Source organism: Vicia villosa, linkage group LG2, assembly GCF_029867415.1.
Source record: "Vicia villosa cultivar HV-30 ecotype Madison, WI linkage group LG2, Vvil1.0, whole genome shotgun sequence".
In the NCBI taxonomy this organism is placed as follows: domain Eukaryota; kingdom Viridiplantae; phylum Streptophyta; class Magnoliopsida; order Fabales; family Fabaceae; genus Vicia; species Vicia villosa.
The window spans coordinates 63,146,862-63,173,935 of record NC_081181.1 but is presented as its reverse complement, the minus strand read 5'-3'; the positions used below and the strand labels follow the sequence as shown (position 1 = coordinate 63,173,935).

The 27,074-nt window shown below is 39.8% G+C and overlaps 1 protein-coding gene across 1 annotated transcript; it reads right to left on the bottom strand.

Annotated features, from left to right (window-relative positions):
* Positions 1-2,036: 2,036 nt before the first annotated feature.
* On the bottom strand, positions 2,037-2,582 carry LOC131649235 (uncharacterized). Its single transcript, XM_058918996.1, has one exon. The coding sequence runs from the start codon at positions 2,580-2,582 to the stop codon at positions 2,037-2,039; it is 546 nt and encodes a 181-aa protein (XP_058774979.1).
* Between the last annotated feature and the right edge of the window lie 24,492 nt (positions 2,583-27,074).

Below are 27,074 nucleotides of genomic sequence, written 5' to 3'. Positions count from 1 at the left end.
TGAATGGATTTCTTAGAGTTTGGCGTTGGGTACTATGAAAAGGCTCTGCACTTGTCCGGGTTCGCCTCGATCCCCTGTTCGGTCAGGTAAAACCCGAGGAATTTACCTGCGCGGACTCCGAAGGTGCATTTCTCGGGATTGAATCTCATTTTACATTTTCGGGCTTGTTCGAAGACCTTCTTGAGATGGGCAGCATGGTCGGTCTCTTCTTCTGATTTGACGATCATGTCGTCCATGTAGTCTTCGAGCATGTCGCCGATCTCCGCCTGGAATAATTTGTTCATCATTCGTTGGTACGTAGCTCCGACGTTTTTCATACCGAATGGAATTACGTTATAGTAGTAATTGCCCGACTCGGTCATGAAGGCCGTATACTTTTTGTCCGTTTTAGACATGGGTATTTGGTTGTATCCAAAATATGCGTCCATAAATGATAACAGTTTGAAACCCGCGGATTTATCGACTAATTTATCTATGCTAGGCAGAGGATAAGCGTCTTTAGGGCAAGCCCTATTAAGATCGGTATAGTCAATGCACATGCGCCATTTTCCCTTAGATTATTTTACAAGTACAACTTTGGAGAGCCAAGTAGTGTATTTGGCTTTTGATATGAAATTGGCCTCTAAGAGGTCCCTAACAGCTAGTTCAGTCGCAGCCGTTTTTTACGGGGACTGCTTTCTCCTCCTCTGGGCGACGGCTTTGCACGCGGGATGGATCGTCAGGTGGTGGCATGCTACTTCTGGATCGAGGTCGGGCATCTCGGCTGCGCTCCATGCGAAGAGGTCGGCGTTCTCCCTGAGGCAGGCCTTAAGTTACATTTTGGCTAGTTCGGGTAGGTCTGTACCGATTTTAACTCCTCTGGTCGAGTCGTTGCCGAGGGCTATCAGCTCGAAATCCCCGTCAGGGATTGGACGGAGACCTTCCTCAAGTGTCTTCGCGTCGGCTTTTCTTTCAGATTCTTTGTGGAAGCGGTTGTCTAGGTCGATGGTGTCGATGCGGGGCATAGGTTTGTCGGGCTCGGGGCCCGCGTTTCCTGCTGCTTTGTCCTGGGCAGCAACTTTTATGGAGCTGAGTCCTCTCGCGGAGGCTTCGAAACATCTTCTGGCCGTTTCGATGTCGCCGTTGAGCGTCGCAACTTGCACTTTGGCTGTGTAGTACTTGAGCTTGAGGTGTATGTTCGAGGGGACAGCAATTAGTTCGGCCAGCGTCGGGCGTCCTAAGATGCACTAGTAGATTGAGGGGCAATCAATGACCAGGAACAGGACTTTGACGGCCCTCGCGGTTTCTGCCGACCCGATTGAAACGATGAGCTCGAGGAATCCCCATGGTTTAGTCACGGTGCCGTTGAAACCTTGTAGATCGGACCCTGCGTAAAGGATGAGGTGGTTGTCGTTCAGTTGCAACCTCTTGAATAACTGGGAGTACATGACGTCCACTGAACTCCCTTGATCGACTAAAATGCGGCGCACGTCAAAATTGTCCATCCGGGCTCAGATAAGGAGGGGGATGGTCGCATTGGATGCTCCGCCGGGCAGTTCATCCTTGTATAAAGATATAAAGGATGAGCTGCCTTTGGTCAGGTCGAGTGTGGCGGTTTTGCTCGAACTTGCTGAGATTAGTTTGTCGAATTTCCATTTTACAGATCCGACGGTAAGCTTGTTGAATCCCCCTCCTGATATGACCATAGCGGATGGGAAACTTTCCCATGGACTGTGAGGAGAGGGGGTGGAAGAGGTCCTGGCCCAGTTAGGGAGGTAAAAGTCCTCCGGTCTTGTGATGCTCATGGTTACTTGTATGGCGGGCGTATCTTTTGCCGGTTTTTCTTCGGTGATCGGCTTGGCCTCCTTGGCGACCTCTTGCTTCTTCGCATACTACTTCAGGTGTCCTTCTCAGATTAGTATCTCTATCGCGTCTTTCAGGTGGATGCAGTCTTCCGTGTTGTGCCCGTGGCCTTTATGGAACCGGCAGAATTTCGATTTGTCCACGTTCGGCTGCGCGGGCATGGACTTTAGGAAGCGAACTTTTCCCGTTTGGAATTATGTGTTTGCGCACTCGTTCAAGATGCGTTCCCAGGATGCGTTCAGTGGGATGTATTCCCAAAACTTCCCTGCTGGCGCTTTGTAGTCTTTCGGGTCTCGACCATTGTCCTCTTTTTTCTTGTCAGTTCGCCGGCGAGAGTCGTCTTGACGAGCACCTTTTATGTTCTCTTCTTGTCTCGAGTTGCAGACTGCGTGAGCCGCCTCTTTTTCCTCGTATTGTATGTACGCTTGAGCCTTGAGGAAGAATTCGTCCAAAGTGGCGGGTGTTTCAATTCCGACGTCTTTGGCGAAGTCTGAGCGTGGCCGGAGGCCTCGCTTGAGCAGGAACTTCTTCATATGGGCTGTCGTGGACACCTGCACGGCCTCTTTGTTGAACCTTTCTATGTACGCCCGGAGGGATTCGTCTTTTTCTTCGATGATAGCCTCCAAGGACGCTTCTGATTTTGGGTGTCTTCGGGAGGCTGTGAAGTGCCTGGAGAAGAGTTTTCCGAGCACTTTCCATGAAGTGATGGACTCATCAGGCAAACTTTTGTCCCACGTCATTGCTCATTTGCGCAGGGTAGTCGGGAATAAATGGCATTTGATCGCACCGGGCACCCCTCTATAGTCCAGGAGGGCGTCGATGTTCTCTATGTGCTTGTCTGGATCGGTGGTCTCGTTGTATGTGCCCAGCGGAGGGGGTTTTTCAAGACCGGCCGGGAGGGGTACTTCCAAGATTGTGTGGGGCAGAGGGCCCCAACGCTCTTCTTCTTCGTCACTGGCGGAGGGGGAGGAGGACCTGCTGCGACTCCGCCGGTGTCGCCTGCGGTAATCATCATGTTTTGCGGGAGGAGACCTGGATCTTCTTTTTGGTCGAGGGGAACGCGAACGGTGCCGGTAGCGGTGGTCGCCCGACCCTTTCTTGGAAGCAGGGCCCGCGTTCTCCCTGGGGGAGGGTGAACGAGGGCATTTCTTGGGAACTACGTCTCATTGAGATCGAGACTTGTTGCTGAGAGGAGTCTTTGAACGGCGCTTCCGCTCAAGCGCTCTGATCCTTTCGCTCTGCTGCTGAATAAGTTCGTTTGTCTGCGCAAGGGCGGCCAAAATGGCTGTCATGGTTTGGTTGCGGGGAGCTTGGCCCTTGGAAGAGAAAGGGTTTTCTAGAGCCTCTTCGCGGTTGTCTCTGCCACCGGTGTCCTCGAGATGATGGAAGGCATTGTCTTGGAGGTCTTTCGGGGATGGAGACGCAGTGATGCCGTCACGAGGGATGGCATTTCTGAGCAGAGGAATGACGACAGAGATGTCGTTCTTGTTGGTCATCGCAACGTCTAATGAATATGAGACTCGTTATTGCCAGCCATGGATGGTTGTTGATTAGAGCTTTGGTTCCCAGATTCTTGCAGGAGGCAAGAACGGATCAAGAAAGTGCAAGAAAAGGAAACGGGGAAGCTAGAGTTCCCACAGACGGCGCCACTGATCTTACCGAGCAGGTCAGATGGCCAGCAACAAAGAAGGCTTGATATCCGGAACGGTAGAGAGGAGAAAAAAGGGTTGTACCTGCAAGGCACTCTGATGCCAAAGTAATGATGTGATCCACAAGGTACAACAAAGTGAGAGAATTTTGGGGTAAGAAAAGATTATCTTGCCCTCTGGGATTAGAGGGCTATTTATAGGGTATCCCTAAGTGAAATTGGCTCCTCTTTCCAAGACGTGGATTTAGGTAACGCATGAGCTGGCCGTTTACCGGGCACGCGACTCTCTCGTGGTCGATTGTCTTTGGTGTTTGCCCGGAACGGGCCGGGGGAGGTTATCACGCGCGTGTCCAGGTTTCCTTGGGCCGAAGGCCAGATTGGCCCAATAAGGGTGATTGGGCCAGTCCAGAACACCAACAGTGGTAACCGGTTACTTCATACCATGTAACCGGTTACTACGTGTTAGAACAAGATTTGTTCTGATCAATATTCTTAGTTTTGATGATAAAAATGTATATGAATTTTGTATGAGATAATGTGGTACTCTAATCCTATGCAGTTTCCTTTTCAGGAATCATATAAAGAGTATGCACAAAATCAGCGCAAGAAGCACTGACTCAGAAGGTTCAGCATGCAACATCAGAACATGCTCTGGCAAGACATCAGAAGATGGTCAAGCAGAATCAGAACATGGTATATTGAAGCATCAGAAGAACTTGAGATCAGAAGCAGAAGCACTGAAGTTCTCATGGTATCACGCTAGAAGCACTTCAAGGTCTGAAGACAAGAAGATGCTTTGCACCAAGCTGTTTGACTCTGATGAAATTCAAACGTTATCTATACAAACATCAGATCAGAAGCAAGTACAGGATAGCAGGCTACGCTGACTGACAAAAGGAACGTTAGAAGCTATTAACGGCAATGTCAGTAAAAGCAGCAAAAGCAAGGCTCGACGTAGTTGACAAAAGAGTGAAACATTAAATGCAATACTGTACGGATCACGCAACGCATTAAATGATCCTAACGGTCATCTTCTTAAACGCCTATAACTAGTGAAGTTCTGATAAGAAGCAAGGTGACCAATTCATGAACAACTTTTCAATCTTGCTGAAACTCTGCTGAAATCAAAAGCTATCAAACTTCATCTTCAAACTCACTTCATTGTAATATTTTAGTGAGACTTAAAGCTTAGAACTTAAGAGAAATATCACAGTTGTGATTATAGCTTTATAAGAAGCATTGTATAACTCTTGTAATTATTTGTTTACATTCATTTGCAAAGAACTAGAGGAGATCAAGTTGTGATCGGATTCTCTAGAAAGTCTTATAGGGTATCTAAGCATTGTGTTCCTAGAGTGATCAGGTTGTGATCAGAATACTCTAGAAGACTTAGAGGGTATCTAAGTGGAAAACTATTGTAATTAAGATTGAGTAGTGGATTAAATCCTCAGGTGAGGTAAATCACTCCAAGGGGGTGGACTGGAGTAGTTTAGTTAACAACGAACCAGGATAAAAATCATTGTGCAAATTGTTTTTATCTTAAGAGTTTTAAAGCTACACTTATTCAACCCCCCCCCCCTTTCTAAGTGTTTTTCTATCCTTCAATTGGCATCAGAGCGCCAGTTCTAGGTGCAAGCACTTAACCGTGTTAGAAAAGATTCAGGAAGAGAAAAATGCTAAGTCAAGATGGTTGATACTCCAACACCTACATCTACATATGGCTCTGCTGAGCAACACAATGGAAATGGAAATGGTAACAATGGTTACACTAGACCACCAGTATTCAATGGTGAAAACTTTGATTATTGGAAAGATAAACTTGAAAGCTACTTGCTTGGTTTAGATGGTGACTTATGGGATCTTCTGGTGGATGGTTACAAACATCCAATGAAAGCTAGAGGAGTAAAGCTAACAAGACAAGAAATGAGTCATGATCAAAATAAAGAATTCAAAAATCATCACAAGTGTAGGAATGTTTTGCTGAATGCTATCTCTCACGCTGAGTATGAGAAGATATCTAACAGGGAAACTACCTATGACATATATGAATCATTGAAAATGACTCATGAGGGAAATGCCCAAGTCAAGGAGACCAAAGCTCTTGCCTTGATCCAGAAATATGATCAGTCCCAACATCTAGGTGGCATCTTTAAAGCCCATCTCTAAACAATTACTTCTCAAACACTTCAGTCCCAACATCTAGGTGGCATCTTTAAAGCCCATCTCCGACAAAAGTCCCTAATTCAGCTAGGGCAAATTTCTTGGTATTCTAGTGTTCAATCATCTTCCACCTTCAGATACCGACTGGCGTACAAACCACTCAACATCTTCAGGTTTAAGACAATTGAACAGGGGCAGCTGTCATACCCCAAAATTTGCCCTCCTGGTTTTATTTTTACTGATTTATGTTTTTCTATCATTTGCATACTTCCGTTAGGACATCAACATAAAATGCAAAAATCCAAATTTTTATGCATGTGTTCATTTTGCGCATTTTATTCCACTGTACGATTTAATAGCTTTAATTTTTTTATTTTACTAATTATTGAGGTTTATAGTTTTAATAGTTAATTCAACTTTAATTTAAATTGAATTTTAAATTAAAACTATTAAATCATTATACTAATATTTTAGCCTTTTTTTTTAAAATGCATAATTTGTTTGCTCTTATTAATATTTTTAGGTACAAAAAGAAGAAGCCCAATCATATGGTTCCTTTTTATTTATTTATTTTATTTATTTTTGGATTTAATTAATTTAAATTCAATTTTAATTGGAATAAATAATAGAAATATCATTAATTTTGGACTAAAGCCTATTTTGTGATCAAGCAGTAAGAAAATATTCAGAACATTTGATTGACAATTAAAGGCAAAAGGATCGGAGGAATTTTTGGGCAAGATATTCTTCAAAACTAGCAACTTTCAATCAAGCTCCAAAATCAAGGATTTAATTGATAAATCAAAGATATTCGGATGATTTCTCTTGCCCTAATTCGTTCATTATAAAACCACAACATAACCTGATCAAAGAGGAAGAATTTTTTTTGGCCGCAAGAAGACCTGATCAAAGTCAAAAAACCGTAAAAAGAAAGAGGGGTCGCAGGCAAGGATTGAGGTGAATTCAAGCAATCCTAAGCATCAGGAACGATTCATCATCACTTTCTGAAGCTATTAGGATCAGCACCATCAATTGGAACGTCCAGAAACGTGTGCATACGCTTCACGGTTTGCGTTATATTTTTTGAATTCGATTATGCATGTATAATCATTGTAAATGGCATATGAGCATATATTTTTGACCGTGATAACATTTGCAAGCTTTCTAGATACTTTAATTTGGTTTTAGTCACAGATTCAAGAACTCACCATTGCTAGGGTTTCGAGCTTCAATTTGGGGATTCTTGAATCACAGGGAATTAACACAAACCGTGGCCACCAACGGATCCAAAGGGAAATTTCCAATTGATCTGTGTCTTCGGAATTGGTTTATTCGTTGTTTTTCGGTAGGATTAAAATTGCAGGTTTAAGGCTACATATGAAAAACGTGGCCTAAAAGTCTATGTTCTGGAAAATCAAACGAGGAAGAAGAAGGAAAGGGCACGTTTGGTTTTTTTATTATTCTGTCATGAGCATTTTTTCTTATATTATGAATACAGATGATATGGTTTGCAGCGAAAATCAAGTGGCGCAGTGGTTGAAGCGAACGACCAAAGTATCCATGCGCGAGGGAGCAGGTTCGATTCCTGCTGTTTACATTATTTTTGAAGTATTTCTTGTACAAATTTGCAGATAGATCCAGCGCGTGCACCTGCATCAGATCCATGGAAGACTCTTGCTTCTCAACCATCAGATGGGCGCGTGGTTTAATCAAGCGACCAGGAACCTGCACACCTACCATGGTCCTTCATCCACCTGCTACACTGAATCAGTAGATAAGAAATTTTCAATTTTTTTTTATATTTAACTATACAAATTCGTTTTTCTATTATATATGAATTTTCTTTTTTGTTTTAATATTTCATATATATATATATATATATATATATATATATATATATATATATATATATATATATATATATATATATATATATATATACAAATCTCTTAAAGTTGTTTTTACATAATAAATAGAAATATTTATTTATTTTATTGTTACTAATTAATTTTAATTGTTTTAAATTATATTAACCTATTTAAATTATTTGTTATAATTATCCTATTAATTGATAGAACTAAATATTAGGTTATATATTTCATCGAAACCTTATTTCCACTGATTTAATTAATTGGGTTAAAAACCAATAATTAATTAGAGGTTATTTATTCTATTAACCAGGATTAACTTACGCCCGAATGAGGGTTTGCGAGAGATAGCCATACACTGAAAATATTTTATTTTCTGTGCCTTTTTTGGGGTTGACTTTTCAAATGCACTCCAACTACGCGCCTGATCAAAATACGAAGCTAAGTATCCTATTTACTTTAAAAAGTCTATTTTGTTTCCTTTTATTAGGGTTTGTCTTTTAATGAATATTGCCTACATTCATCTTTTCCTTCTTTGCCATTTTTCAAGGCCAACCCCGAGGCTTCCCGCCACCCATATCAGATCAAATCAGAGCTAAGTACCTTTGCCTATTTTATTATTTTAAATTTATTTAATCTTTATTTTAGGGTAATCTCGTTTGCCTCCGAATTGATAATGCACTCACCCATCTGTTTATTCTTTCTTTTCCAATTTTCAGAGTTTGTCGATTGCCAAAGCTACGCGTATTGGTAACCCTAAACCCTAACCCTGATATTTTCTGTTTTTATTATTACTTATGCCAAACCCCATTGGGGATCCGCTGGTTTCATTTTCCCCTTCCCCATATTGCTATTGTACTGCGTGGTTACTAATTTAGGGAGTGCAACCTTTGAATTGAACATAGAATCACTAATTTTACAAGATAATATATTCGAATATGATCACGTGATTGATGCACACACGCACACTTTTGGGTAACCTCTCTGTTGCCTTGTTGCCTTGTTGCCTGTTGCCTTGTTGCCTTGTATTTTGTGCAGAATAGCCAGTCCCTCGAATACGAGGATACCTCAGCCATGTTGCCTCGATTAAAGGTCATGGTCCCTAATGATGCTGCCTTCGATACACTAACATGACCTCGACCCTCGGAAGTTGCCTACGGAAAAGGCTGAGGTATCTTCTGGTTGCCTACGAAAGGCTATTCTGATCCTTCCCCTTTGACTACCTGCCTCTCTATGGCATGGGTCAGTCTTTGAGTGAATGATAATTCGATGACCCTTCTACCTCCAAACGAAAGGCTTCCTGCCCTCTTATGGCAAGGACTGACCCTTTCATTCTGAAAGGCTAAAAAGAGACCTATCATCTGAATTTAAGGTAATTGCCCCTAATTGCCTTGCCATGCTCTATTTCCTATATTCTTTCTCAAAATTCTTCAAAAACTGGCTACGCTCATTTACGAGCTAAAGTCCATTTTTTCCTCTTTCATCTACATTTTCTGAAAACGAGCAAGCAAAGCAATTAAGAGCCCATGGAAAACCATGGATGCAAAGGGTGCCTTACACCTTCCCTTTGCATAAATTACCCCCCGAACTTAGATTTCTTTAAAAGGTTTTTTTCTGTTTCTTTTAGCCTTTCTGATTTAATTTGGATAAAATAAAAGTCGGTGGCGACTCATGCTTAACCGCGACATTTTCGATTATAAAAAGTCAGTTCACCGTATTACAGAACTGGCGACTGTGCTGGGGATAAAATTCGATAAAAGAGGGGTTACCTTAAAAGTTTAGGATTCACTTTAATTTGTTTTCTATTGTGTGTTTTGCTTGTTTTAATTATCAAGGCTGTTTTGGGAATTCTGCTGTGTGAAAGGTCCTACACCCGGATCTAGTGTACCTTAAGTATGTGGCATGAGACCAGGGAAGCTGTACGACATGTATCGTTATGGTTGAACTGGTGGCCACCGTTAGTGCGACGCTTTTGTTTGTCCCGATGGCCCTTGAATCGGATCGAGGAGACATTTGGCTACCGCGTGGTGTCATGAGCACTAATTCGCCTTTAGAACCTTAGTTGAACTTGACTTTGGCTTATAAGAAGTAGTGAGATGGCTGGCTTCGGATTCCTGACTGAAGCCGGTTGATACTCGATGCTACACTCATTGAGATTGGACTCTAGGGATGCTTTTGGCTGGCCGATTGAGTGCTATGTTAAGACAATGCCCACGAGAAAGATCAGGGATATGAGCACCATAGAACCTGGTTACTTTTTGAAGGATAGAAAAACACTTAGAAAGGGGGGGATTGAATAAGTGTGACTTTAAATCTTGGACGATAAAAATAAATTGCACAATTATTTTTATCCTGGTTCGCTGTTAACGAAGCTACTCCAGTCCACCCCCGCAGAGATGATTTACCTCAACCTGAGGATTTAATCCACTAATCGCACGGATTACAATGGTTTTCCACTTAGTCCACGACTAAGTCTTCTAGAGTATTCTGATCACAACTTGATCACTCCAGGAACAACTGCTTAGACAACTTCTAAGACTTTTCTAGAGTCTACTGATCAACCTGATCACTCTAGTTACAAACTGCTCAGCCAACTGCTAAGACTTCCTAGAGTATACTGATCACACGATCACTCTAGTTCCTTACAACTTAATGTAATCTATTCAAGAGTTTACAAATGCTTCTTAAAAGCTATAATCACAAACTGTGATATTTCTCTTATCGTTTAAGCTTAATCTCACTAAGATATTACAACAGCAATGTAGTGAGTTGATGAAGATTCTGAGCTTTGATTGAATAGCGTTTCAGCAAGTTTATTTTCGTTCAGAGTTGTTAAGAATTGGTAACCTTGCTTCTCATCAGAACTTCATATTTATAGGCGTTGAGAAGATGACCGTTGAGTGCATTTAATGCTTTGCGTGTTCCGTACAGCATTGCATTTAATGTTATACGCTTTTGTCAACTACCTCGAGCCTTGTTCACGCTGTGTCTACTGACGTTGCCTTTAGTAGCTTTAACGTTCCTTTTGTCAGTCAGCGTAGTCTGCCACCTGTACTTCCTTCTGATCTGATGTTTGTGAATACGACGTTTGAATATCATCAGAGTCAAACAGCTTGGTGCATAGCATCTTCTGATCTTCTGACCTTGAAGTGCTTCTGTTGCGTGATACCATCTTCTGATCTTCAGTGCTTCTGATCTCATGTTCTTCTGATGCTTCCATAGACCCATGTTCTGATTCTGCTTCGACCATCTTCTGATGTCTTGCCAGACCATGTTCTGATGTTGCATGCTGAACCATTTGAGACACAACTTCTGAGCGCTGAATTATGCGTACTCTTTATATATATTTCCTGAAAGGGAAATTGCATTGGATTAGAGTACCATATTATCTTAAGCAAAATTCATATTATTGTTATCATCAAAACTAAGATAATTGATAAGAACAAATCTTGTTCTAACAATCTCCCCCTTTTTGATGATGACAAAAACATATATAAATGATATGAATTTGCGATCAGAAAGAGTAGACGGCAAAAGACAAATTACACAGCTATAGCATAAGCATATGAATATGTCTCCCCCTGAGATTAACAATCTCCCCCTGAGATAAATAATCTCCCCCTGAAATAAATACTCGAAGAACTTTAATAAAAGACTTCCCTGATTATTTCGGTAGAGACGATCATATAAGCTTCTGCCTTCAGAGAATTCATAGCTTCTGACTTCTGCTTCCATTGGACAGCTTCAGAACTTGAATTTCTTTAGATCCTTAGAACACTCACAGCTTCTGATTCCTGCTTCCATCGTGGACAGCTTCAGAACTTGAATTTCTTTGATCTTCAGAACATTCACAGCTTCTGACTTCTGCTTCCCTCGGATAGCTTCAGAACTTTGAATTTCTACCAATCATCACTTCATGCTAGATTTGTATCAGAACATTGTTGAATGTACCAGAGCATCATCAGAGCATCTCTACATCCTGAAATGTTACAGAACAAAAACTAAACGACAAAAGTCAGCATGAACGAGTTAGAACATAAAATGTATGTTTGAACACATTATATGTATCAGAGCCATATAGGCTGAAATAATGTATCAGAGCAAATAATGTATCAGAGCCATAACATTATATGTATCAGAGCAAATAGAATTTTGTCAGAACAGGATAGACAATGATATTCAAATTCTATTATCAGTGCTTCTGATTCATTCTTCTTTCTTGCTTCTGATTCCTGAAGCTTGACAGCACTCAGCTTGCTTCAGTTTCCAAGAGCTTATTCCTTTTACAGAATAACGCTTCTTATGGTTTTGCTTCTAGTGTTTGCTTCTGAAGATTCACTTCACTTCTCTGTACCTGCAAAACACTTAAACCATATAGAACTTGCAGTTCTTGTTAGTGAATGTGTGGGAGCCTCTTTACCCAGCAACTGATAGATTTAATCAAATCATTTATCATTTATCTTCTCCCCCTTTTTGTCATAACATCAAAAAGAATATTTAAAAAGATTCAGATGCATAAAACGACAAATAGAATCACTAGAATGTAAATCAAAGAAACTTTTTCATTGATAATCAAAAAAGGTTTACAAGAAATTCCTATGTTTAACAAGCAGAAGCAACAAGGAAAAGAAAACTACAAAGACCAAATCCTAGGACCCTAGCTAAGACAACGTCTGTGCCAGCATGCCATGAAGGAGTGAAACGCTTCATTGACTGCTTCTCGGGCTTTCAGGCGAGGAGTCAGGGAGACTTGGTTCTGATGCAGATCTTCCACCATCTTTACCAGAGACAGCATTCCCAGCAGGTGAAGATGAAGAGATTTCTTCAGAAGAGACTAAGGGAGAGGAAAGGTTAGATGAAGAGGAAGCTGAGTCTTGAAGGTCGAAAGATGAGGAAGAAGATGGAGATGATGGAGGGCTTTCACCAGGAGGATGAAACACTCGTCTAGAATAATTTCCAGACAACATTGCTTCGAATGGATTCACCTTGAGAGGATCATAGGTGATTTTGATCTTTTTGGGTTTGGAAGGTGATGTTTCAACAGCTTTTCTTTTGTTGTTTTGATCATTTTCATTATTTCCTGGGCTTGATGAAGAGTTCATGATGGGTTTGCAGAAAAATGAACAAGTAGGGTTTGATATGGAAGAGAGAGAGAAAAAAAAAATAGAGAAAGATGAGAGGGAAAGAGAAGAGTTTGAAGAGTATTTAAAAAGAAATAAAATGAAACGAATGATGACTATCATTTAATGTTACGTGACGTGAGGAGAGATAATAAAGACAAATGAGGTGACTAGCACAGTTACCTATGGTCGGTGTCTCTTCAACTGCACGCACGTTTATCCATGAATAGTAACTACAGGTTTACCATCCCGAGATAAAACGTAACAGCTGTTTTGCTTTAAAAGAGGTTCTGAATCAACTTAGACAATGAAACGTTAGTAATAACCGAATCATAATTTCTAAAAGATTTCAATCAGAACTTCTGATTGGAAAATCACATTTCATTTCAGAAGATACTCATATATAAGAGTATCTTATCTTCTCATTCTGGGCTTGTTTCTGAAGATTTATTTTGTCCCGATTATATTAAATCCATCTGGTCTAGGAACAAGATCCCAAACATCATTCCTTGTAAACTGATTCAGTTCTTCTTGCATAGCAATTATCCAGTCTGGATCTTCTAGAGCATGATCAACAGAAGTTGGCTCGATCAAAGATACAAGACCTAATTGACAGTCTGCATTGTTCTTAAGGAATGCTCTTGTTCTGATTGGATCATCCTTCTTTCCAAGAATGACATCTTCTGAATGACCAGAGATGAGTCTGGATGATCTTCTGACAGATGGTTCTTCAGAAATACTTAGATCCTCCAGAGAAGCTGATACTTGATCTTCAGATTCTTTGCTTCTGAGAAGCTCTGCTTCTGATGCGTTGCTTCTTGGCTCAACAACTTCTGATATGTCAATATCATAACCTGCAAAATTATCAACCTGCTTTGGTTTTTCAGAACCAAGCTTATCATCAAACCTGATATTGATTGATTCTTCCACAATCAATGTTTCAGTATTGTATACTCTGTAGCCTTTTGAGCGTTCAGAATATCCAAGAAGAAAACATTTTTGAGCTTTGGAATCAAACTTACCAAGACGATCTTTAGTGTTCAGAATAAAACATACACATCCAAAAGGATGGAAATATGAAATGTTGGGCCTTTTATTCTTCCACAATTCATAGGGAGTCTTATTTAGAATAGGTCTGATAGAGATTCTATTCTGAATATAGCATGCAGTGTTTATTGCTTCTGCCCAGAAATGCTTAGCCATATTGGTTTCATTGATCATGGTTCTGGCCATTTCTTGCAGAGTCCTATTCTTTCGTTCTACAACCCCATTTTGCTGTGGAGTTCTAGGACAAGAGAAATCATGGGCAATACCATTTTCTTTGAAGAACTCTTCAAAGGATCTGTTCTCAAATTCACCACCATGATCACTTCTGACCTTTATGATTTTACACTCTTTTTCAGATTGAATCTGAATGCAGAAATCAAAGAACACTGAATGAGTCTCATCCTTGTGTTTCAAGAATTTTACCCACGTCCAGCGACTATAATCATCTACGATGACTAATCCATATTTCTTTCCTCTGACAGATGCTGTTTTGACTGGTCCAAACAGATCAATGTGCAAGAGTTCTAATGGCCTTGAGGTAGAAACAACATTCTTAGACTTGAATGCAGGTTTGGAGAACTTGCCCTTCTGACATGCTTCACAAAGAGCATCTGATTTGAATTTCAGATTAGGGAGTCCTCTGACAAGATTCAGTTTGTTAATCTGAGAGATCTTTCTCAAACTAGCATGACCTAATCTCCTGTGCCAGACCCACTGCTCTTCAGAAACAGACATAAGACAAGTCACCTTCTGACTCATAAGATCTTGCAGATCTGTCTTATAAATGTTGTTCTTCCTCTTGCCTGTAAATAGGATTGAGCCATCCTTCTGATTTACAGCCTTGCAAGACTTTTGATTGAAGATTATATCATAACCATTGTCACTTAATTGACTGATAGATAAGAGGTTATGAGTTAATCCTTCTACAAGAAGTACATTAGAAATGGAAGGAGAGTTACCAGACTTTATAGTTCCAGAGCCAATTATCTTGCCCTTCTGATCTCCTCCAAACTTGACTTCTCCTCCAGACTTAAGCACCAGGTCTTGGAACATAGACCTTCTTCCTGTCATGTGTCGTGAGCATCCAGAGTCCAGGTACCATGACATGTTGTGCTTTGTCCTTCTTGCAGCCAAGGATATCTGCAATAGGAATAATCTTATCCTTAGGTACCCACATTTTCTTGGGTCCTTTCTTGTTAGATTTTCTCAAGTTCTGATTGAACTTGGGTTTGACATTATAAGCAATAGGAGGAACAGCATGATAATTTTTAATATGAGTTTCATGATATTTCCTAGGTTGTGTCACATGCTTCTTGGTGTGTGTTATGTGAAAACTTTGTGCATGTGAAGTGTGCCTAATATCATGAGAGTGGCCATACTTGAACTGATCATACAATGGCTTGTATGTGAGTTTCATTTCATCAACAGGTTCAAGTTTGTATGGGGTTTCACCCTCATAACCAATGCCAACTCTTTTGTTTCCAGATACGGCATATATCATAGAAGCTAGCTGACTTCTGCCAATACTTCTAGATAAGAACTTCCTGAAACTTAAATCATATTCTTTCAGAATATGGTTTAGACTAGGAGTGGATTTTTCTGAATTAGAAGGAGATCCAACATCATTGGATAATTTTAAAAGTTTATCTTTCAATTCAGAATTTTCCAATTCAAGCCTCTTTGTTTCAAATTCAAATAGCTTTTTCAGCTTTTTGTATTTAATACAAATCTGAGACTTGGATTCCAGAAGTTCAGTTAATCCGGAAGCTAACTCATCTCTAGTAAGTTCAGAAAATACCTCTTCAGAATCTGATTCTGATGTAGATTCTGATCCGTCATCTTCTGTCGCCATCAGCGCACAGTTAGCCTGCTCATCTTCTGAATCATCTTCTGACTCATCCCAGGTTGCCATAAGACCTTTCTTCTTATGAAACTTCTTCTTGGGATTCTCCTTCTGAAGATTTGGACATTCATTCCTGAAGTGTCCTGGCTCATTGCATTCATAGCACATGACCTTCTTCTTGTCAGATCTTCTTTCATCAGAAGATTCTCCATGTTCAAATCTCTTTGAACTTCTGAAGCCTCTGAACTTCCTTTGCTTGCTCTTCCAGAGTTGATTTACCCTTCTGGAAATCATGGACAGTTCATCTTCTTCTTCAGATTCTGATTCTTCAGGATCTTCTTCTTTGGCCTGAAAAGCGTTAGTGCATTTCTTGATATTAGATTTTAATGCAATAGATTTACCTTTCTTTTGAGGCTCATTTGCATCCAGCTCAATCTCATGACTTCTCAAGGCACTGATAAGCTCTTCCAGAGAAACTTCATTCAGATTCTTCGCAATCTTGAATGCAGTCACCATCGGACCCCATCTTCTGGGTAAGCTTCTGATGATCTTCTTTACATGATCAGCCTTGGTGTATCCTTTGTCAAGAACTCTCAATCCAGCAGTCAGAGTTTGAAATCTCGAAAACATCTTTTCAATGTCTTCATCATCCTCCATCTTGAAGGCTTCATACTTCTGGATTAAGGCAAGAGCTTTTGTCTCCTTGACTTGAGCATTTCCTTCATGAGTCATTTTCAAGGACTCATATATATCATAGGCTGTTTCCCTGTTTGATATTTTCTCATACTCAACATGAGAAATAGCATTCAGCAAAACAGTTCTGCATTTATGATGATTCCTGAAATGCTTCTTTTGATCATCATTCATTTCTTGCCTTGTCAGCTTTACGCCACTGGCATTTACTGGATGTTTGTAACCATCCATCAGAAGATCCCATAGATCACCATCTAGACCAAGAAAGTAACTTTCCAGTTTATCTTTCCAGTATTCAAAGTTTTCACCCTCAAATACCGGCGGTCTTGTATAACCATTGTTACCGTTGTATTGCTCAGCAGAGCCAGATGTAGATGCAGGTGGATTTGTCGGAGTTTCACCAGCCATCTTTTAAATGAAGCGTTTTTCTCTTCCTGAATCTTTTCTAAACACGGTTAAGTGCTTGCACCTTAGAACCGGCGCTCTGATACCAATTGAAGGATAGAAAAACACTTAGAAAGGGGGGGGGGGAGATTGAATAAGTGTGACTTTAAATCTTGGACGATAAAAATAAATTGCACAATTATTTTTATCCTGGTTCGCTGTTAACGAAGCTACTCCAGTCCACCCCCGCAGAGATGATTTACCTCAACCTGAGGATTTAATCCACTAATCGCACGGATTACAATGGTTTTCCACTTAGTCCACGACTAAGTCTTCTAGAGTATTCTGATCACAACTTGATCACTCCAGGAACAACTGCTTAGACAACTTCTAAGACTTTTCTAGAGTCTACTGATCAACCTGATCACTCTAGTTACAAACTGCTCAGCCAACTGCTAAGACTTCCTAGAGTATACTGATCACACGATCACTCTAGTTCCTTACAACTTAATGTAATCTATTCAAGAGTTTACAAATGCTTCTTAAAAGCTATAATCACAAACTGTGATATTTCTCTTATCGTTTAAGCTTAATCTCACTAAGATATTACAACAGCAATGTAGTGAGTTGATGAAGATTCTGAGCTTTGATTGAATAGCGTTTCAGCAAGTTTATTTTCGTTCAGAGTTGTTAAGAATTGGTAACCTTGCTTCTCATCAGAACTTCATATTTATAGGCGTTGAGAAGATGACCGTTGAGTGCATTTAATGCTTTGCGTGTTCCGTACAGCATTGCATTTAATGTTATACGCTTTTGTCAACTACCTCGAGCCTTGTTCACGCTGTGTCTACTGACGTTGCCTTTAGTAGCTTTAACGTTCCTTTTGTCAGTCAGCGTAGTCTGCCACCTGTACTTCCTTCTGATCTGATGTTTGTGAATACGACGTTTGAATATCATCAGAGTCAAACAGCTTGGTGCATAGCATCTTCTGATCTTCTGACCTTGAAGTGCTTCTGTTGCGTGATACCATCTTCTGATCTTCAGTGCTTCTGATCTCATGTTCTTCTGATGCTTCCATAGACCCATGTTCTGATTCTGCTTCGACCATCTTCTGATGTCTTGCCAGACCATGTTCTGATGTTGCATGCTGAACCATTTGAGACACAACTTCTGAGCGCTGAATTATGCGTACTCTTTATATATATTTCCTGAAAGGGAAATTGCATTGGATTAGAGTACCATATTATCTTAAGCAAAATTCATATTATTGTTATCATCAAAACTAAGATAATTGATAAGAACAAATCTTGTTCTAACACTTTTTAGGACAGGTTGAACCAACTAAACGAAAGGAAGAAGGGTATATACCTATGAACTTCATGCAAGCCTAACCATAAGGCAAAATTGTGTGACTTGTGTGACTTGCGTGACTTGTTGGTGTTTGTTGCTAACCTTCGTTTCCTTGCAGGTTTTGTTAAAAGGACTTGTTTGTCCTTACTACCCCACACTATGCCTAATAAACTGCATTCGCATAACATCATGACATCATGACATCATAAGCATAACATGATTTAACTAACCCTTTCAAGGATCTTAGGAATTTAGGGCGCACAATTTCAGGTGCCCTTATCAAAGGTCGATTTCTTAATCAAGGGGCAAGAGGATTTATTTTTCTCTAGCCGCATACCTTCCAATTCAAAGACACAGTACCTAATCAAGGGGCAAGAGGATTTATTTTCCTCTAGCTATGTGCTTTCAAATTCAAAAGTATCCCGAATCAGAGGCGACGACCCACTCGATATGGTGAGCTTAATTCTCAAAGAAAGACGTTCAAAGACAAAAATCAGATTTCTTCAGACAAAAACGCGACCAAATCACTTTCTAATGTTGCTATCTAAATTCCTAAAGATCCTTGAAAAACATTGCACCTGCACTCATAACATCGCATCACAGGTTTCTACCACAGGTTTCTCACCTCCTCGCTGTTTATTTCAGCATCATGAATCTCGAGCAATCAGTCAAAAATCTTCAGGCTCAGAACAACCAGTTCCAGAAAATAATCTTTCACTTGGCCAAGGAGCAAGAAGAATTAAAGGCACTTCTGTCCGAGAAGGAGAAGGACCAACAAAGGGAGCAAGGTGTGCAAGATAAATGGAAGTCCAAACCTAAGCGGTCATTCACTCCGTTACCCATGCCGCTATCTCAAGCTCTGCAACAACTGCTCAATCAGAACTTGATAAATCTATTGCCTCCATATTCACTTCCTACTAACCCCGCTCCTGGGTATAAGTATCATGCGAGATGTGCTTATCATTCAAATAGTCCTGGTCATGATACAGAGGATTGTGGACCGTTGAAACACAAGATCCAAGACCTCATTGATGACAAGATCATTGACTTCAACTCACCTGAGGAACCTCATATGGCTAATGTTGGGTACAATCGGAAAGGTCACAATGAACCCAACCAATCTGTGGGGACAATTCTGATCACTACACCAGTTCCACAACAAAGACGCAAGTCAGGTGCACCTAAGCGTCAGTTCACAAAGATCAACATGTCACTAGCTCAGGTGTTACAACATTTGTTGAAAGCAAACCTGATTACAGTGAGGGATCCTCCCGTGAAGCCCAACACCTCCGCTCCTAGCTATAAACCCAATGCGAGGTGCGCCTATCATTCCAATAGTCCTGGACATGACACAGAGAATTGTTGGCCATTGAAGAACAAGATTCAAGACATGATCGATGCTGGTGAAATTGAATTCTATCGTCCCAAAAGTCATGTGGTGATCACTACTCCTATGCCTAATCACGACAAGATTGATTAACGTTTAGAAGGATGAACTTTTAAGATCATTAGCTTTGCTTTCATTTGCAATTTCTATTTTGTTTGTTTAAACATTCGAATTATGATAGACATTATATATTTTAATAATCATCATCAGTGCATTGCATATGTTTGTCTTGAATTAATCATTTCGCTATCACTCATTTTAATTATGTCTTTACTTTGCATATATTCTGTGATATTCAACTCCTGATAAGCGGTAAGCCTTTTAAGGGAGGATGACGAAAACGATACCGCAACCTCATGCAGTATGCTTTTGAGCGGACTATGCTGACGATGTACAGGCATTGTTTCAATTCCTAAACAGTGGAGATATAAGGATGTTAATCCCTCGTCAACCCTCTTGAGCCTAAGGAGTAGAAGTTTTCTTTCTAAATAAAACCCTTGATCATAACCTGGGGCAGGGTAGTTCTCAGTTAATTTGGGTTGTGCATTCTACTTTAAGAGAATCATTCAGTACACCTTTCAAACAAAGGTTTCAATCACAAGCGTTCAACCGCACACATCAAAGAAGTGTTAGAAATGTCACTCAAAAGACAAGGACGTTTCACCAATCATCAAACAAGGCAGTCAATATCTTTCAAAAAGGAAAAAAATGAAAAAAAACATATATACCAAGAAAAGCCCGCTAAGTCAAAAATCAAAAGATGACTTAGGCAAAAAATCAAGGCATCCCGCTGACTGTAAGATCAAAACAGACAGTTCAGGCAAAAGTTAGGGATATCAAAAAGATGAAAAAAGAGAAGTCAATAAATTCCTGAACAACACAATGTTGTGACTATCAAAAGGAAGAAGTGATTGCCATCTCAAAGGTTCTCTATGCTTATGAAACCATCATCATTATCAAAGGTGCAAATCTAAAAGTCTCTTGGAATCTGAATGCATAAGTTGAATTAACTGAGCTTAAGACTGAAGATCATCACGAAGAGGGGTGGGTACAATAAAAAATTTGAGCCTTTATCCTTTGTTTCTTAAACCGTGAACCAAGCCACGTTACAACCCTTGAAAGTCCTAATTGAAGCAAGGTTAGTTCGAAAGCATACTGTCACCAAAAAGGTATCCTGACTCCTTAAGGTTTACCATAAGGGCCGAGTTGATGTCACGTTTTTACAAATGACACGTTGTTATAAATATCATGTTCTTACAAATGACATGTTTTTACATCTCCTGCTTTAATGTTTTTCAAAAAACTCAAGACAAACGTATGCATTGCATCTCATGAATACATTATTAAACATATTCTGCTACATAATTTCAAATGTTAGCAACAGAAAGAATTTGCACAGGGTACAACTAATGACTGAAAGTCATCCCGACAGACAAGATTACTCCAAGAAGCAGTGTCTCCTACGTATACAAGGGGGCATGATGTGCTTTGTCCAAATCAATCTGGGGCAATCAAGTCAAGATTTCGAGAATCTCAAAAGCAAAAACAGTCAGGGGCATAATTGCTAGGGGCATGTCACCCATAGTGTACATCTCATGAAGTCCTCGCGAGGCAAATCTTTCCAAAATTCCCTAATATCTGGGGCAAATCTATGCAAGTCCAGTTTGACATCTTCGATCAATACTCATTGGCATGTTCTAATCAACACAAATCCAGGAATGGTAAGTTACTATGATGCTGGGGGCAACTTTCAAGACACCCACGTCTCCCCACAGAGCCAGATTCACAAAATCACATCCCCACAGAGTAATCATTAAGAAGATAACCAAATGCTCTCGTCCGATAAAAGACATAGCTCCTCAACAGAGTTGACATCTTCAACATCACCGGTTCTCCAACACTCTTTCTCTTCTCCAAACATGGTTTATTAAATTCCCAGTCTGGGCACATCAAGTTACTGATCATCCCCAAGCAAAAATCATAAATCCCCAGCTGAACATCTCCAAGAAAAGATCAAAACATCAAACTCACAATGACACAGAGATTTATCTTCTCAATCAAGATGCTTCGAGTAACACAAATCATATCCATACATCATACACATCACATGCATATTCATACCTTGCATGCATTTATAATTCATACATAATAGACAAAGCGCCCCATTTATTCTTGAGAACTCCATCTCATTCATTACATACATCATAAACATTGCACAAAACTAACATCATTACCAAGTGAATATTGTTTGACAGGTACATTACAAAGTTCGAATCTTATTCAAAGCAAAGCCTAATGCACGGCCTTCCAGACATCTACGGATGCAAATTGGGTAGTCTAACGCACGACTTATCCATCAACCTAACGCACGGTTTTCCAGACATCTACGGATGCAATTTGAATAGTCTGACGCACAACTTATTCTCCGACCTAACGCACGGTCTTCCAGACATCTACGGATGCAAATTGGGTAGTCTAACGCACGACTTATCCAACAACCTAATGCACGGTTTTCCAGACATCTGAGGATGCAATTGAGAATAGTCTAACGCACGACTTATCCATCAACCTAACGCACGGTTTTCCAGACATCTGAGGATGCAATTGAAGATAGTCTAACGCACGATTTATTTTTCGACCTAACGCACGGTTTTTCCAGACAACTGAGGATGCAATCAAGATTAGTCTAACGCACGACTTATCTTCAGCCTAACGCACGGTTTTTCCAGACATCTACGGATGCAAACTAGAAACAGTCTAACGTATGACACATTCTAACTCTCGAGCTTATCAAGTCAGATGGCATCTTTAAGCCCATCTCTAAACAATTACTTCTCAAACACTTCAGTCCCAACATCTAGGTGGCATCTTTAAAGCCCATCTCCGACAAAAGTCCCTAATTCAGCTAGGGCAAATTTCTTGGTATTCTAGTGTTCAATCATCTTCCACCTTCAGATACCGACTGGCGTACAAACCACTCAACATCTTCAGGTTTAAGACAATTGAACAGGGGCAGCTGTCATACCCCAAAATTTGCCCTCCTGGTTTTATTTTTACTGATTTATGTTTTTCTATCATTTGCATACTTCCGTTAGGACATCAACATAAAATGCAAAAATCCAAATTTTTATGCATGTGTTCATTTTGCGCATTTTATTCCACTGTACGATTTAATAGCTTTAATTTTTTTATTTTACTAATTATTGAGGTTTATAGTTTTAATAGTTAATTCAACTTTAATTTAAATTGAATTTTAAATTAAAACTATTAAATCATTATACTAATATTTTAGCCTTTTTTTTTAAAATGCATAATTTGTTTGCTCTTATTAATATTTTTAGGTACAAAAAGAAGAAGCCCAATCATATGGTTCCTTTTTATTTATTTATTTTATTTATTTTTGGATTTAATTAATTTAAATTCAATTTTAATTGGAATAAATAATAGAAATATCATTAATTTTGGACTAAAGCCTATTTTGTGATCAAGCAGTAAGAAATTATTCAGAACATTTGATTGACAATTAAAGGCAAAAGGATCGGAGGAATTTTTGGGCAAGATATTCTTCAAAACTAGCAACTTTCAATCAAGCTCCAAAATCAAGGATTTAATTGATAAATCAAAGATATTCGGATGATTTCTCTTGCCCTAATTCGTTCATTATAAAACCACAACATAACCTGATCAAAGAGGAAGAATTTTTTTTGGCCGCAAGAAGACCTGATCAAAGTCAAAAAACCGTAAAAAGAAAGAGGGGTCGCAGGCAAGGATTGAGGTGAATTCAAGCAATCCTAAGCATCAGGAACGATTCATCATCACTTTCTGAAGCTATTAGGATCAGCACCATCAATTGGAACGTCCAGAAACGTGTGCATACGCTTCACGGTTTGCGTTATATTTTTTGAATTCGATTATGCATGTATAATCATTGTAAATGGCATATGAGCATATATTTTTGACCGTGATAACATTTGCAAGCTTTCTAGATACTTTAATTTGGTTTTAGTCACAGATTCAAGAACTCACCATTGCTAGGGTTTCGAGCTTCAATTTGGGGATTCTTGAATCACAGGGAATTAACACAAACTGTGGCCACCAACGGATCCAAAGGGAAATTTCCAATTGATCTGTGTCTTCGGAATTGGTTTATTCGTTGTTTTTCGGTAGGATTAAAATTGCAGGTTTAAGGCTACATATGAAAAACGTGGCCTAAAAGTCTATGTTCTGGAAAATCAAACGAGGAAGAAGAAGGAAAGGGCACGTTTGGTTTTTTTATTATTCTGTCATGAGCATTTTTTCTTATATTATGAATACAGATGATATGGTTTGCAGCGAAAATCAAGTGGCGCAGTGGTTGAAGCGAACGACCAAAGTATCCATGCGCGAGGGAGCAGGTTCGATTCCTGCTGTTTACATTATTTTTGAAGTATTTCTTGTACAAATTTGCAGATAGATCCAGCGCGTGCACCTGCATCAGATCCATGGAAGACTCTTGCTTCTCAACCATCAGATGGGCGCGTGGTTTAATCAAGCGACCAGGAACCTGCACACCTACCATGGTCCTTCATCCACCTGCTACACTGAATCAGTAGATAAGAAATTTTCAATTTTTTTTTATATTTAACTATACAAATTCGTTTTTCTATTATATATGAATTTTCTTTTTTGTTTTAATATTTCATATATATATATATATATATATATATATATATATATATATATATATATATATATATATATATATATACAAATCTCTTAAAGTTGTTTTTACATAATAAATAGAAATATTTATTTATTTTATTGTTACTAATTAATTTTAATTGTTTTAAATTATATTAACCTATTTAAATTATTTGTTATAATTATCCTATTAATTGATAGAACTAAATATTAGGTTATATATTTCATCGAAACCTTATTTCCACTGATTTAATTAATTGGGTTAAAAACCAATAATTAATTCGAGGTTATTTATTCTATTAACCAGGATTAACTTACGCCCGAATGAGGGTTTGCGAGAGATAGCCATACACTGAAAATATTTTATTTTCTGTGCCTTTTTTAGGGTTGACTTTTCAAATGCACTCCAACTACGCGCCTGATCAAAATACGAAGCTAAGTATCCTATTTACTTTAAAAAGTCTATTTTGTTTCCTTTTATTAGGGTTTGTCTTTTAATGAATATTGCCTACATTCATCTTTTCCTTCTTTGCCATTTTTCAAGGCCAACCCCGAGGCTTCCCGCCAACCATATCAGATCAAATCAGAGCTAAGTACCTTTGCCTATTTTATTATTTTAAATTTATTTAATCTTTATTTTAGGGTAATCTCGTTTGCCTCCGAATTGATAATGCACTCACCCATCTGTTTATTCTTTCTTTTCCAATTTTCAGGGTTTGTCTGTAACAGCCCGAGCCTTCGGCGTTCCCGGCACTGTCACCTCATGATCTTCTCTACCCCCCTCACTAGTAGAGTTTTTGCCTTTCGTGGGAATCGAACCCTGTACCCTGGGGTTCAAGTACATGTTCATTCCATTCCCACTACCAATTGAGCTTATTTGTAACACCCCAGACTGCTTTCGGGATGATCGACTGACCCCACAAACCAACACGGGTCTTTTCAGCATGCTTTGACCTCACTCGCACGCTTTCCGGGAAACTTCCCAGAAGGTCACCCATCCCAATACTACTCCAAGTCAAGCACGCTTAACTATGGAGTTCTTATGGAACAGGCTCCCGAAAAGAAGATGCATCTTGTTGGTAAAGGTAGTACCCATCAATCCTTATAAGCTTTCCTTCAACCATGCAGTCCCATACCTGCACGGCTTTAGGATACCTCTCATTCCGATGTGGCGACCACCCTAGCCCCAATTGACCCCAGGTGTTCCATGCGGTGCAACCACCCCCCGCCTTCTTCGGCCTCGGGTGCTACATGCCCACCAGCTTCCGCATGGTTCGTCCTCGAACCACATCGTACTGGGAGAGGTCTGGCTCTGATACCATTTGTAACACCCCAGACTGCTTTCGGGATGATCGACTGACCCCACAAACCAACACGGGTCTTTTCAGCATGCTTTGACCTCACTCGCACGCTTTCCGGGAAACTTCCCAGAAGGTCACCCATCCCAATACTACTCCAAGTCAAGCACGCTTAACTATGGAGTTCTTATGGAACAGGCTCCCGAAAAGAAGATGCATCTTGTTGGTAAAGGTAGTACCCATCAATCCTTATAAGCTTTCCTTCAACCATGCAGTCCCATACCTGCACGGCTTTAGGATACCTCTCATTCCGATGTGGCGACCACCCTAGCCCCAATTGACCCCAGGTGTTCCATGCGGTGCAACCACCCCCCGCCTTCTTCGGCCTCGGGTGCTACATTGTCGATTGCCAAAGCTACGAGTATTGGTAACCCTAAACCCTAACCCTGATATTTTCTGTTTTTATTATTACTTATGCCAAACCCCATTGGGGATCCGCTGGTTTCATTTTCCCCTTCCCCATATTGCTATTGTACTGCGTGGTTAGTAATTTAGGGAGTGCAACCTTTGAATTGAACATAGAATCACTAATTTTACAAGATAATATATTCGAATATGATCACGTGATTGATGCACACACGCACACTTTTGGGTAACCTCTCTGTTGCCTTGTTGCCTGTTGCCTTGTTGCCTTGTATTTTGTGCAGAATAGCCAGTCCCTCGAATACGAGGATACCTCAGCCATGTTGCCTCGATTAAAGGTCATGGTCCCTAATGATGCTGCCTTCGATACACTAACATGACCTCGACCCTCGGAAGTTGCCTACGGAAAAGGCTGAGGTATCTTCTGGTTGCCTACGAAAGGCTATTCTGATCCTTCCCCTTTGACTACCTGCCTCTCTATGGCATGGGTCAGTCTTTGAGTGAATGATAATTCGATGACCCTTCTACCTCCAAACGAAAGGCTTCCTGCCCTCTTATGGCAAGGATTGACCCTTTCATTCTGAAAGGCTAAAAAGAGACCTATCATCTGAATTTAAGGTAATTGCCCCTAATTGCCTTGCCATGCTCTATTTCCTATATTCTTTCTCAAAATTCTTCAAAAACTGGCTACGCTCATTTATGAGCTAAAGTCCATTTTTTCCTCTTTCATCTACATTTTCTGAAAACGAGCAAGCAAAGCAATTAAGAGCCCATGGAAAACCATGGATGCAAAGGGTGCCTTACACCTTCCCTTTGCATAAATTACCCCCCGAACTTAGATTTCTTTAAAAGGTTTTTTTCTGTTTCTTTTAGCCTTTCTGATTTAATTTGGATAAAATAAAAGTCGGTGGCGACTCATGCTTAACCGCGACATTTTCGATTATAAAAAGTCAGTTCACCGTATTACAAAAACATTGAGAAAATGTTCTCAAGTTTTCAAACGCTAACTGCTGGATTGAGAGTTCTTGACAAGGGATATACTAAAGCTGATCATGTCAAGAAGATCATCAGAAGCTTGCCCAGAAGATGGGGCCCAATGGTGACTGCATTCAAGACTCTCGTTGTCTAGTTTGTTTTTGAAACATTTCAGGATGTAGAGATGCTCTGACGATGCTCTAGTACATTCAAGAATGTTTTGATACAATCAAGCATGCAATGATTCTAGAAGAAATTCAAAGCTCTGAAGTTGTCCTATGGAAGCAAGAAGCAGAAGCTCTGAATGTTCTGAAGTTCTAAGCTTATGTGAACGTCTCAACTGAAATGGAAAATAC